General features: G+C 42.2%; 1 protein-coding gene across 2 annotated transcripts in view; it reads left to right on the top strand.

Moving 5' to 3' along the window:
• Positions 1-1,130: 1,130 nt before the first annotated feature.
• B4GALT6 (beta-1,4-galactosyltransferase 6) overlaps positions 1,131-13,226 on the top strand; it is a 62,171-nt gene continuing 50,075 nt past the window's right edge. For both annotated transcript variants that reach the window (XR_008436158.1, XM_053972689.1), the window contains exon 1: positions 1,131-1,761. Coding sequence is in view for 1 of the 2 variants with exons in the window: in XM_053972689.1 (XP_053828664.1) it covers positions 1,647-1,761 (115 nt within the window). In the remaining variant the exon portion in view is untranslated. The remainder of the gene's footprint in view (positions 1,762-13,226) is intronic.

The following is a 13,226-nucleotide window of genomic DNA, read 5'->3' as shown; positions in this document are numbered from 1 at the left end:
AAGAAAGAGCAGAGAATCAATATGGAGCTTCTGTTGCCAACTTTCAAAAAATACCTTTTTAAAGCAATGGCCAATTGGGAGTGAACTGGTAATGGAGTGCATAGATCATCACATTTAAATTCAGCAAATCTTGAAGCACAAGTGTAGCCAAACCTTCAGGCAATGCTTCCTATTCTGCTCTATGGAGAGCTGTTGGGAAAGACACAATCACATAATTGTTAGCGTTGGGAGGGACCATCTTCCAGGCCAGGGTCACCTAGAACAGATTACACAAGTTTGCATCCAGGTGGGTTTTAAATCGGTCTCTGAAGAGGGAGACTCCATGACCTCCCTGGGCACCTGTTCCAGTGCTTGGCCACCCTCAATGTAAAGAGGTTCTTCCTCTTTTACATGTTGTGGTGACACTTGTGTTTTAGTTTATGGCCATTACTCCTTCCCCCGTTGCTGGGCACCACTGGGAAGAGTCTGGTACCATTCTCTTGACAGCCACCCTTGAGACGTTCATATGCATTAACGAGTTGCACTCTCAGACCTTTTCTCTAGACTAAGCAGGCCCAGCTCCTGTAGTCTCTCCTCATACGAGAGAAGCTGCCAGCCCTGACTCCCGTTTCCAACTGCTCTGCATTAAAACAGCTGGAAGCACAACGACATCCACCCGTGGCACAGCGGCAGCGCCGTCTGAAGAAGGGAGGGGAAGGACAGGCACCAGCACTCGAAAGTGGGTACGGGCAGGGCAGGAAACCTGGCCCCGCCGTGTTATGCACGAGGCCGAGGTGACTGGACACGGAAAAGGTATCCACGCCGGCCGGCCGGGCACAGCGGGAGCGCCGGGCGGGCGGGGCGGGACGCGGGGCCCGGCCGAGGCGCCTCACCGCTCCCCGCCCCCTCCCGCAACCCGCCGATACCAACGGTGCGCGCGCACCAGCCAATCGGCGGCCGCGGGCTCGCTTCTCCCTCGCCTCCCATTGGTCCGCGAGGGCGCGGGGGCGGGGCACGCGCGCGCCCGCCCGGCCGCCCGCCGCAGTCCCGCAGTGCCGCCGCCGCGCCGGGGCTCGCGCGCGCCACAACCGCCGCAGCGGCCGCGCGGCTCCTCCCGGTGCGGGGCGGCTCCTCCCGGTGCGGGGCGGCGCGGGAGCCGTGGGGCCGGGCCGGGCCGGGCCGGGCTGGGCGCAGCGCGGAGGTGACTCTGCTCGCCCGCAGCGGGGATGCTGCTGCTGCTGCGGCCGCCGCCGCCGCTAGTACGGGGACTGCAGGCGGGAGAGCGGGTGGCCGCGGCGCTCGGCGGCATGTGAGCAGCGGCGGGAGCGTTCCCCGAGCCCCGCGGCAGCGCTAAGGGGCCCCTCCCTCCGGCGGCGGTTCAGCCCGCCCGGAGGCGCAGCGCGGAGGCGGGCGGGCATCGCCGCTCCAGCCGCCCGCGAGGAGACAGCAGGACCGGCCACAAAGCGCCGCCGCCCGCCCTCCTCCGCACGCCGCGGCGCTGCCCCTGCCAGCCCCGCTCCCGGGGAGGGAGGGCGGGGGCTCCCCTCGCCCCCTCGTCACCTTCTCGCCGCCCGATCCATGGGAGGAGCGGGCCGCCTCCCCCTAGGAAGCGCCGCCGCTGCTCGCCGGGACTGAGCGGAGCGGCCGGCGGCCGGCGCGGCGGGAGGATGCCACTGCTGCGGAAGGCGCTGCGCGTCTCCAACCGCTCCATGCTCGCCTTCATCTTCTTCTTCTCCTTTTCCTCGTCCTGCCTCTACTTCATCTATGTGGCCCCCGGGATCGGTGAGTCCGGAGCCGCCCCCTCGGGGAGCGGGGATGAGGGCGGTGGTGGGGGGCGCGCCCGCCTTCCCCGGGCTGTCACCGCGGCGGGGAGGGCACGGGCGGCGCCGGGCTCGGGGCGGCTCGGCTGTCGGAACGCGATCCCGCCCGCCCGGGAAGGGTCGAGGGGGCGGCGGTAACGTGCGTGGATCCCGCATCTTTGTTCTGTTGCTTTCAAACGCTCTAGAAGGTTCATCTGCCATCGCGAGGTAGGTGGATGCTGCCCTTGCTTCTCCAGCTGGCAAAGAGGCACCAAAGCGGCTCAGCGTTTCGTCGTGTTACAGTGGTATGAATTGGGAAAGAACTGCAAAAAAACTGCTGGAGTCACTTAAATGTATTAATCTTTCAGACTGTAGTAACTGCATTAATAATAAAGCCCGTGTGAACAAAAATGAAGAACCAGTTTGAATATTTGTTTTTTACTTCTGTTATTGGGCTCTCTCTCTCTTCACAGATTTTACAGTTTGGTAACTCTTCCACTTCTGAAGGAGCACTTCAGAGGTAGACAATCCGTTGATTTAGAAGAAGCTTCATAAAATAACTGTGCAAGTTGGTTTCTAAAACAAACCAAAAGAATGTGCTGGTTTCCTTAGTTCACTCTTCTGCTGTTACTGGGAGACCATCAGGCTTTTTCTCAGTGGATGATCCTTTTAGAACTGGTTAGCATTACCCCAGAGCTAAGGCCAGTGATATCCTGTATGGTGCTCTGTGGGATTTCCTTGTGTTAGGTGTCCCTTGATTAGGGAATGTTTTCCATTTTTTCCCCATGGAACATTGCCACATTTTTCTGCATATCTCCTTGCTTATCACGTGCAATCATCTTTCTCTTCATCCTTAGTGCTTAAAACTTCTTTCTGCAGTCATTACTACAGAATGTCCACACTGATGTGACCACTGAATCTTCAGGAATTGTTTCCTATTGATTGTGTCTTTATGCTGTTTGGCTCCCTCTTGTTCACTATCTTCTATTTAACTTGTAAACACTTTCAAGGCATAGTTGTTACTTCTATACTTAAATAGTTCTATATATTTCAGCTATCATTCTGTTGTTCTCCTTTACTTATGTACTTCCTACAATATTGACAAGTCTGACAATTATTCTTCTAGTTCAAATAAATACAAAAAAATATTTGGAAATATATAATATTTATAGGGTTAGAGTTCTGAACTTTGTCTGCCAGTGTTTTCCTGCTGAAAGGGATCTGAAGTAGTCTTCCAAGTGAGAATGATGCTGATGTCCACTTAGACATCTTAGGTCTTTGAGATGCTGGTGCAGGACACATATATAAAGTAGACTTTAATTGCAAGTAATTGATACATGATTTAAATAGCAGACTGCAGTTTCTGCATCTTTATAAGTGAAACTTATATTATTTTATGTAATGTATGCAGCTGTAGTTTTACTATGTTACTTAAATCTTGCCAATGGGTACTTTCTTAGTAAGAAAGCAAGGCTTATGCAGTACCTTGTTCAGAATCAGAGCCTTTAGTGATAAGATGTTTAATTTCTGACTTCATCTTTCTGCTCAGCTATTGGGAATTACATATGTGTTCAGTTTCCTTTGTACCAGGAATGAAATGAAATCAACAGTATGTACCAAAAGTGTTCTTGAGGTAGGTTAATTAGATCTGATCAACCCTGAGGAAAAAAAGAATCTTATTCAAACTAGTCTCTCTTGCTGTCTCAGACACAAATACTTTAGTTGGCTCTTTCAAGATGTAGTTTAACAATGCAAAAATCTTGGGTAGTTATATGAGTTTGTGACATTACAACTCTTTCCAGCTAATGATCAATGCTGTGCTGCCCTAACTGTATCCAGTTGTGTTGGGAACTCATCCAGCTTATGTCAAAACCCTGCAATAATGAACTTATTCCTAGTCTGTGGCACTTCTTAGGTCCATCTTGAAATGCTGCTGTGCTGGTCTGAAGGATCCTGGGGAAGAGAATATAGAAAATGGTGAAGGGCAGTAGGAAAGTTTTACATCTCAGCCTATCAGCCTGCAGATGTAATGCTGATTTCCCAGGAATTTGCTCCTTAAAATGTTACTGTGTGGAATGGAGAGAAAGAAGGTCAGATATTATCTAAAAACCAACAAGCTTCCTGGCAGTATAGTGAAAATGTAAGCGGTAAGAACAGAAGATTTTCAAAGCACTTAGGAACACCCAAGTTTACAGGCAGATGATTCATCTAATAATCTTATGTAGTATGCTCATGGCATTTGCATGTCATGATAGAATAGAATATTTCACTGTGCTTGCACCTTTTTACTGAGTGTAATGAAATAGATGCATCTGAGTCAAGGCTGATTGTGTGTGTGGAGAGGAGGAAGGCTAAAGGTTGCTTATTGAAGCTCAGCCACCTTACCTATTAGCAGCTTTTCATGAAATCTATTCTGCAGCTAAGTCATAAATGGTTGGGATCTGTCATAATTTATGTGTACAGATATGTTCTACTGAAGATATTTTAGTTCACCAGAACATTTTCTTCCTCAACAAGCTACAAGCCACAATGTCAGAGAGGAAGAAAATTCTAATTGTGTTGAAGGGAACTGGAGCTCCTCCATGGCTGGCTTCTCTTTGTGGTAGTCAGAGGAACTGAAAAGAGAGGGAGAAGTTGGAGTCCCAAATGTTTTATGGAGCAGCAGTGTACTGGAAGGTGGGGGAGGAAAAAAAAGTGAGTAATGCAGCAGAATGGCTTTGTGAGATGTGAAAGTAGATTGAAATTTTGAATTCTTATGGGCTAATGGAGTGAGAGTCCCCCTTAGCAAGCAATTAATGGCTTATCAAAGGGAAAAGACATGTGCATATGTAAGCCCTTAACACTGCAAGGATTCTCAAAGAGGTCACTATCAAATTCATTCTGTCCCTCAAACTATTTAGAAAATAAAGTTACTGCTTTTTTTTTTTTCTTTTTTATGAAACTGCAAATTTTGTAACAAATAGAGTTTAGGTCAACTTGAAATATTGACAATTTGTTTAGAGGAAAGAAATCTTAATTACTTATTTTAAGGTATATAATTATTTATCTAATTTTTTAAAGTTTTAATTTGCACCATAATTACAGATATTGCCATACTACCATATTACAGATATTGCCAATTATTACCATAATTACAGGTATTTTTGTTGTTTTGTTTGTTTTTTTGAAGAGATCTCTCGGAATGTTAGTTCTTTGGGAAATAGAAGCTTTTATTATTCCATGTATTTTAGAACATGAGGGGAGGAAAACCACATTTTCATGTTTTCAGACATGGTTCTGTGTTTTGCGATGAAGACATATAGTACTGCAAATAAAATAAAAAATACAGGGTTTAAATGTTTGAGAAGAATTCATACACTATATTGGGATTGTTCATGTGCCTACTTTTCCCTTTTCTGTAAGCACAAATTGGATTATGTAGAGGTGATTGCAACTCTACCTCAGCACCCTGAGTCTTTTGATAGTCAGAGGAGCTGAAACACAAGAGCAGATGGATTTCTAACTATTAATTAGAGAAGACAACTATTTTTGTAATTTTAATTTTTCCTGTTTAATTCAGTGGGTGTTTCAGAGGAAAAACCTTAATGGATAGGATGGTAAGTAAAAATGGTCAAAAACATTTCAAATATGTAAAATTTAAAAATTTCATTTAAATGTTTAGTGACACTTCTGTGTGATAGTCGCAAGTATTCAATGAAAGCAGATAAGAGATGCTGCTTCTCCAGAATGACCACTTTTATGACAGTACTTCATTTTGTTCTCCTCTGATAAAAGCAGAAACTGAAATTTCTGATCTTGAATTTATAGCCTGTGATTCTGAAACTTCACTAAAAGTTGCAAATATTCATGTATTAGTTAAAAGCTGAAGCTAGCTGAGAGCAGGAATATTTGGCACAAACATGGGGATTTTTTCAGTGTTATAGATAAAAGTAGTAATAAAAGGGACTCGAATAACCTGTGTCTGGTTCTGACAGCTATCCAGACCCCATATGTATGTTCGAGTCTACATCATGGAAAGGATCCAAAGATTAGGAGAATAAGACAAATTAACAAGGCAGTGGTGACCAAGGGAGAGCGTTTGCTGGTCTAATTTCACTGCCAAACCAATCTGAGTATTGCAAGAGAAATTTTTTTTCTTTTTTTCCTCTTTTTCCCATTTGTTTCAGCAATATAACTGAAATTACGTTGGACGACATAACGGATCTCAGAAAATGATCTCTTATTCATGCCTAGGTTATTCCTTTCTGTCTTGTTGCAGCAGAGAACCTTTGCCAGATTGGGAGGGAGAGTATCTTAGAGCTCTCCATATTATAGTCAATTGCAGTCTAGTTTTTCAGCTAGAGGGTGCTTGAATACTGGAACAGGCTCTCCAGGGAAGAGGTCACAGCATCGGGCCTGACAGAATTCAAGAAGTGTTTGGACAACATTCTCAGGCACATGGTGACGTTCTTGGAGGGTCCTGTGCAGGGTCAGTAGTTGCACTCGATGATCCTGATGGGTCCTTTCCAACTCAGCTTATTCTGTGATTCTAGCTTGTCTACCTTGGATGTAATGACCTATGCAGTTCAAGTAAGAACTGGTTATGAAACAGTGCAGTGATCAAAGAAGATGCAGTCTGCTTTGACATCTGTAACTAAGAATCCTGAAGGGTGAAATGAGTTTGAAGAGGAAACAACAGCTAATGTTTTCTCTCTTATGGTCTTCTGCTTCTTTTATTAAAATCTACTTTTTCTACTTTTTGTCTGTCTTAACCAAAAGGCAGCTGTGCAACCTGCATGGAACTTGGAATCATCTCTATTGGTTTTAGCTCACAATTTTATATAGATCTGTTTTCTGTTCTGTTACTAGTTTTCCAAATAGGAAGAATGATATCGCTCCTTTTTGAACTTGTGCAGAAATGGAGAAGAGTGCTGAAAATGCTATCAGCAAGATAAATGCTTATCATTGCTTTCAGGAGGCCATAAATATGGGCACAGCCTTTGTGCTGCCATTCTTTGTTCCTGACATCTGTGGTAGTTGTGGCATTTCTAAAGACTTACTGTTTGATTACAGAATAATTTAGATTGGCAGGGGCACCTGGAAGTCACCTGATCCAACCTCCTGCTGAAAGCAGATCCTACTGGATTGAGTTGCTCAGGGTCGTGTCCACTTGAGTTTTGAATAAATCCGGGGATGAAGATTTTGCGGTTTCTCTGAGAAATCTGTTCCAGTGTCAGACAACTGTGACAAAATTGTAATATGTAATCATAATATCCCACCTTATGTTCATTGCCTTGTGTCTTTTCACTGAGTATTTTCAAGTGTTCAATTTAGTCTTTGTACAAGAATACTATATTGCTGTAGACAGAAAAAAAAAAAAAAAAGCATCCTCCTCTTAGCCGTTTCTATTTAAGACTGAACAAACTCATTAATTTTAGTTTCTGCTTGTACATAATATGCTCGATTTTGGAAGGTTTCCTCTGGGCTTGTTCTGGTATTAATGTTTGGCTCTTACTGGGATGCCCAAACTGGACATGGTACCCCAAATATGATTTCACAAGTTGCTGAAGAGACAACAGTTGCTTGTATGGATGTGCTGGTTATGCTGTTGCCAGTACAGGGCAGAATGCTGTTGACTGTGTTTGCCACAATGGTAGGTGGCTGGTAATACCTTGTCCAAGGGTTTTGTAATAGAGCCTCTGTATAGGTTTACTGCAGCTCGAGGTCTGCAGTGAAATAGGACTAATACAACTTGCTTGTTTCTCATGCTGTGTGGAAGTATCTGATAAAAGGCTGATGAGTTTTGCAGGGTGTGGTACATGTTCATGTTTGTATTTTTCTTTCCCTGTTCTTGTCTTTTATTTCTTTCTAGGGAATTATTCTCATGGGTCTCTTACAAGTTTCTTGAGTAAATGAAACTTGTTTGTCCCATTGTTTCATAATTTCTGCAGGGAAATGCCTGTACTACAGAACTGGTTGTTGTTTGGGAGCTACTTTCAGCTTTATTCTATTATTAAAGTTCACCTGTTATTAATGGCTTCATTTGGAGCAGGAGTACTTTCATTAGCTGCAGAGGTCTTCTTGCATGCATTGTGGTTTTTCATGTTACTTCTACAAATTATCATCAAATCCTTTACCAATGAAATTGTAGTTTACTTTCTGATTAATAGGGACTTTCCTTTTTCTCTTGTGTAAAGGGGAAATGGAGGTTTAAACACTCTGCTTGATCTCTGATTTCCAGTGATCTAACGTTCCTCAGCATTCTGACTAAGCGCTTGAGCTCCTTGAACCCACTGAACTCGGGCAGTATTATGGGTACGTTTTCTGCCTTGATCTGGGAGGTGCAAAGACTTTTCCGTTATGTTGGCCCGGCACAGTCAGTCCTAGCACCTGATTCTGAATCAGTTATTGTAGTCCTGTCATTCATGACTGTCTTTCACTTTTATCAACAGATTAACTTTGACTAAACATGAATATTTATTTCTGAATCGGTTGTTCTGTATTTTTATTTTATAGTTTTCCTAAAGCCCTTAGGTATTACTTGTTTTTAGTCAGGGAACTTGCCTACATAAGATTTTAATCAGTATTCATTTTGTGATGTTGTTCTTAGTCAGAAAACAGAAAAAACCCAGGTACTTAAGGTGTGCAGGTAACTTCACAAGCACAAAGTAATTATGAGGCCTCATGTGAAATGAGTTTTCACTTAAGCCAGCCAGTTATTTGAATGCATTCTTCTCATGGGTTGAGAAGGAGAGGTTGCATACCCTGGGGACGTTTATCTGAACTGTGATGCCTTAACAACAGGGCCAAAGCTTTAACGATTTCCACATCCATCTGTGGTGAAAGATAGCTTATCTACTGGCTTTTGATTAATAGGACTATTTCTACAAGTGACTATTTTTGCTTGCTTTTCTATAGCTCTTACTCTTAGGTAATCTTTTGTATTCAAATTATGCAATCCTATTGTGGGGGGCAGCATGAAATGATTATGCTTTGTGTGGGATCCAGTGCTAGATTCTTGTGAGCATAGTGCAAAAATTGCTTTGGGACTTTAAAATATAAAAGATGCTTTTTTTGCGAGGTATTGCCAATAGTCAGTTCACTTCCTTAGATTTGTGCTTGTCCTTCTTTACCTTCAGTTCATTGTGCATTTATTGAATTATTCTACAGCTTACTGTATAACCAACTATTAGCCTGAGAGGATAGAACAGTATCAAATATTTTAGACATTTTATTGAACATTGTATCCTTTATCATGCTTAAAACTACTGTTAGGGAAAGAAATTTTGATTCATTTTTTTTTCAATGTAAATGGAGATCTCCTCATTTACTGTCTCCCAATTAACAGTGAACTGACATTTATCCAATTCCTAGACTTGCAGTCAGAGAACTCATACATTTGGCATATCCATTGTTGCAATGAGTATACAGAGATTGTCTGAAGTATTAAAAAAATAATTTTGAAGCTACTCTGTTACAGCTGATACAGATTTGTCCACCTGCGCCATTTGAATGATTAGTGTTAGCCACTTATTATTATTATTTAACAAATAGTGCAAAACCTCTATTGGATATTGAAAAACAAATCAAGTAAAGAATATATTTCAAGGCACACATTTTTTTTCTTTTTTTTTATGCTGTTGTATCTGTTTTAAAAGCAACTTCTGATTAACAACAAATCTGTAAAAATAAATACAATGCTAAGGAAGTTGAACACTTGCAATAGTATTTATTGATGTTTGTTGTAGATTTCCATTTTTGAATAGGAACCACTTTACAGCAGTCTTACCTTACCTGGGGTATTGTCCTTCACCACTAAATTGTTTAATGGATCAGTTTCACAGACTAAAGTCATTATCCTGCAGAAAATATTCTAGCTCCTAGAATTGGAACTGTGATATTTCAGAAGCAATCTCAGCTGACTTCTATTTACTGTATATTTAGATTAATCATAGAATTTAATCTTTAACACTTTTGTGTTAATTTGCCATGCATGAACTCTGCCAATAACATATTTCTAATTCTAGTATTGCTGAGAACAATATCACATAACCTTGAGATAAGACAAGATCCATGTGGGATTGTTCTAGAAATGCCCCCATGAGATGATTCCTCATTTACAATTACTAGTGGAGAACTTTCTGTTAACCTGTTTGAATCCGTACCAATTTTTATGCAACATATTGAACGTGCTTTTCAGAAGTCCTGTGAAAACAGGTGTTGACTAGCAGATGAGTAACTTCAGGGGCAATGGTATTTGTCAAGAGCTATTCTCTGTAAAGCCATGTTTACTGCATTTGAATCTTGCAGAATCCATGGGTTGTTAATGAAATATTTCCTATCTGAGTATTTCAGCATTTTTTTTTCCCCTGGAAAGTTAAGTATATAATGTTGCTATAGCTGCTCTGATGATAGATCATCTTCTTTTTTTTTTTTTAAGGTCTGGGCATGTTAACTTTTTGCTAATTGCTTTGAAAATATTCTTGACATAATGCTTTTTTTCCAAGTTTTGGGTTTGTTTGGCCTTGGTTTTCTGGTTTTGCTTTGGCAGAATAAAAGCTGCAATTTAAAATCAAATTTGTGACCTCCAAGTTTATTCATCTCTTGTTCAGCATTTAAAAATAGTTTTCGGTAATAATTAATACTTTTCTATGTTTTTAAAGTAATCACATTTCTAACTTTCTAATCCTGTTCAGAATGTCAGTCACTGACCGAGTTTCAACTTCACTTGTCCTGTTGCATATTTTACTACATTGATTTCTTCTAAGTGTGTGGCATACTTTTTTGGCTTTGCTTTGGTGTACAAGTACAGCATGATAACTTACTAAGTTTCTATATAAAAATGAGTCTTGTGCTTTTCCTTGTGCTTCACTTCCTGTGAAGTTGTGGGATGATAAACTAATGCAGTATTGTGAGAAGTGCTTTGATTTTTGTACTGCTTGGAAGGAGCTTGATTCCCTAATGGAGAGTGATCTGTGAATGATATAATTTTCTTTAAAAAAAAAAAAAGGGTAAATAGTCTTCAAGTGAATACTTAAATATAAAACATTCAGCCATTTTTATGGATTTTTTTATACTTTTGGAATTAATGCATTGCCCCCCCAACAGTCTAGCACATAAAACTATTAATAACCAGTGAGCTATAAAAATTCGAGACAAAAAAATGATTCATCTGATACTTTTAATATGTCCTCTGAAATACAGGATGATCCCTTTAATGCCCTAATGCGTGTTATCAGAATGAGTTTTAAATAATGCCCTAAAACCAGGACTTTTGATTACTGACATGTGGCTGTGTGTTCATGACTGCCGATGCAGATCTGGATCAATTGATAGGAAAACTTCATCTGAATTAGTTATGAGCTCTGAGCTCACACTTGCAGTTGCCTGAGATGGAACACTGAGTATAGTATTGATTCCAAGGTGTACTATATGTGTGTGTTGTTTTATATTCCTCACTGCACTTTCCATCTGATTAACCTGTAAACTGTGTGACAGCCTGGATTCTATGTTTCTGGAGGCAGAAATTCTCTTTCTTACTTATTATGAACCATGCACAGTGAAATAAGAAGACTATGGATAAAATTGCTTCTAGGTGGTTTACATTGTTAGGTGTTTTCTTTGGTTACATGTGAAATTGTGCCTTCCTAGTTTGTGCTTTGCCTTGAACTGTGACAGTGATGGTTGGTACAAATGCAGAAAGACAAAAGTCGAAAAATCACAGATTAGTTGAGGTTGGAAGGGATCTCTGGAGATTATCTAGTCCAACCTTCCTACTGAAGAGCCACCTGGAGCCAGTTGCCTAGGACTGTGTCCAGAAGGCTTTAGAATATTTCTGAGGATATTCTCCACAACCATTGTGAGCAACTTGTGCTCCATCCCCGTCACAGTATAGGAGCATTTCCTGGTGTTCAGGTGGAACATCCTGTGTTTCAGTTTGTGCCCACTGCCTCTGGTTCTGTCCCTGAGCACCACTGAAAAGTAGCTGGCTCTGTCCCTTTTTGCACCTTCCCTTCATATACATTGTGTACATATACACCTGCCCTTCGTACACATTAATGTGACCCCCTAAGCTTTCTCTTTTGGGCTCAACAGTCCCTGCTCTCTCAGCCATTCCTCATAGGAGCGATGCTTCAGTCCCTTTGTCTTCTTCATGGCCAAGTGTTGGATGTTCTCCAGGATGTCCATGTTCTCTATTCCACTGTGGAGCTCAGAACTGGACACTATACCAGGTGTGGCTTGAACAGTGCTGAGTGAAGGCTGTGAAGGATCACTTTGACCTGCTGGCAGCATTCTTCAAAATGCATCTCAGGATGCTGTAGGCCTTCTTTGCAGCACATTGCTGGCTTGTGTTCTACTTGATATCCACCAGGACCTCCAACGAGCCTCTTCTGTCAAGCTGCTTTCCACTTGGATGCTCCTAAGCATATTTTGGCATCTGGGGTTGTTCCTCCCCAGATGCAGAAATTTGCACTGTTCCTTGTGAACTTCATGAAGTTCATGTCAGCACATTTCTCCAGCCAGCTGAAGTACCTCTGGATGGCAGCATGGCCCTTTGGCATATCAGCTGCTTACCCCATTTTTGTGTCATAAATAAACTTTGCGAGGTTATGTTCTGCCTGTCATCCAGATAATTAATGAAGGTGTTAAACAGGAATGAACCTGGTATTGACCCCTGGGCTACATCACTGGTCACTGACCTCACCCTTTGGGCTTGATCAGTCAGCTTTTGATCCAGCTCACCATTTGCTTAGCCAGACTGTACATCAACAGGTTTTCTATGAAAGTCTTATGGGATACATTGTGAAAGGCCTTACTGAAATCCTGGTAGACAATGCCCCCTGTTCTTTCCTCATCTGTCTTTCATCAGAGAAGGTTACCCAGTTGGTTGACTGTTTCTGATGATTTTCTTTTCATTTATGTACCTGAAGAATGGTTTCCATCACCTTCCCTGGGATCAAGCTGAGGCTGATTGGCCTGTACTTCTCTGGGTCTTCCTTCTTGAAGATAGGAGTGACATTTGCTTTCCTCTAGTCCTCAGGCACTTCTTCCACTCATCATGATGGATCAAAGATGGTTAGGAGTGGCTGTGCAATGACATCTGCTATCTCCCTTAGCACTTGACACATCCCATAAGGGCCCACGGACTTAACCTGTGCCTGTTTGCTTAAGTCTTCCACCAAGGGCAAGAGTACAACTTCTTACTCCAGACTGGTCTCAGGGAGTTGGACTTTCTGAAGACTGGTCTTGTTAATAAAGACTGAGAAAAGGTGACATTTAGTATTGCAGACTTATCTTTGTGTGTCTTTCTCATTGAGCAGTGGGTTCATGTTATCCTGAGTTTTCTTCTTGTCACCTTTGTACTTAAGGAAATGCTTCCTGTTGTCTTTGACATCCCTGGCCAGACTCAGTTCCATTTGGGCTTTAGATTTCCTAACTGCATCCCTGGATACTCAGGTATTTTTTCTG

The sequence above is a fragment of the Vidua macroura genome, chromosome 1, assembly GCF_024509145.1.
Source record: "Vidua macroura isolate BioBank_ID:100142 chromosome 1, ASM2450914v1, whole genome shotgun sequence".
In the NCBI taxonomy this organism is placed as follows: domain Eukaryota; kingdom Metazoa; phylum Chordata; class Aves; order Passeriformes; family Viduidae; genus Vidua; species Vidua macroura.
Note: the sequence above shows the minus strand (reverse complement) of the source record. Positions and strands in the feature narration are given on the sequence as shown.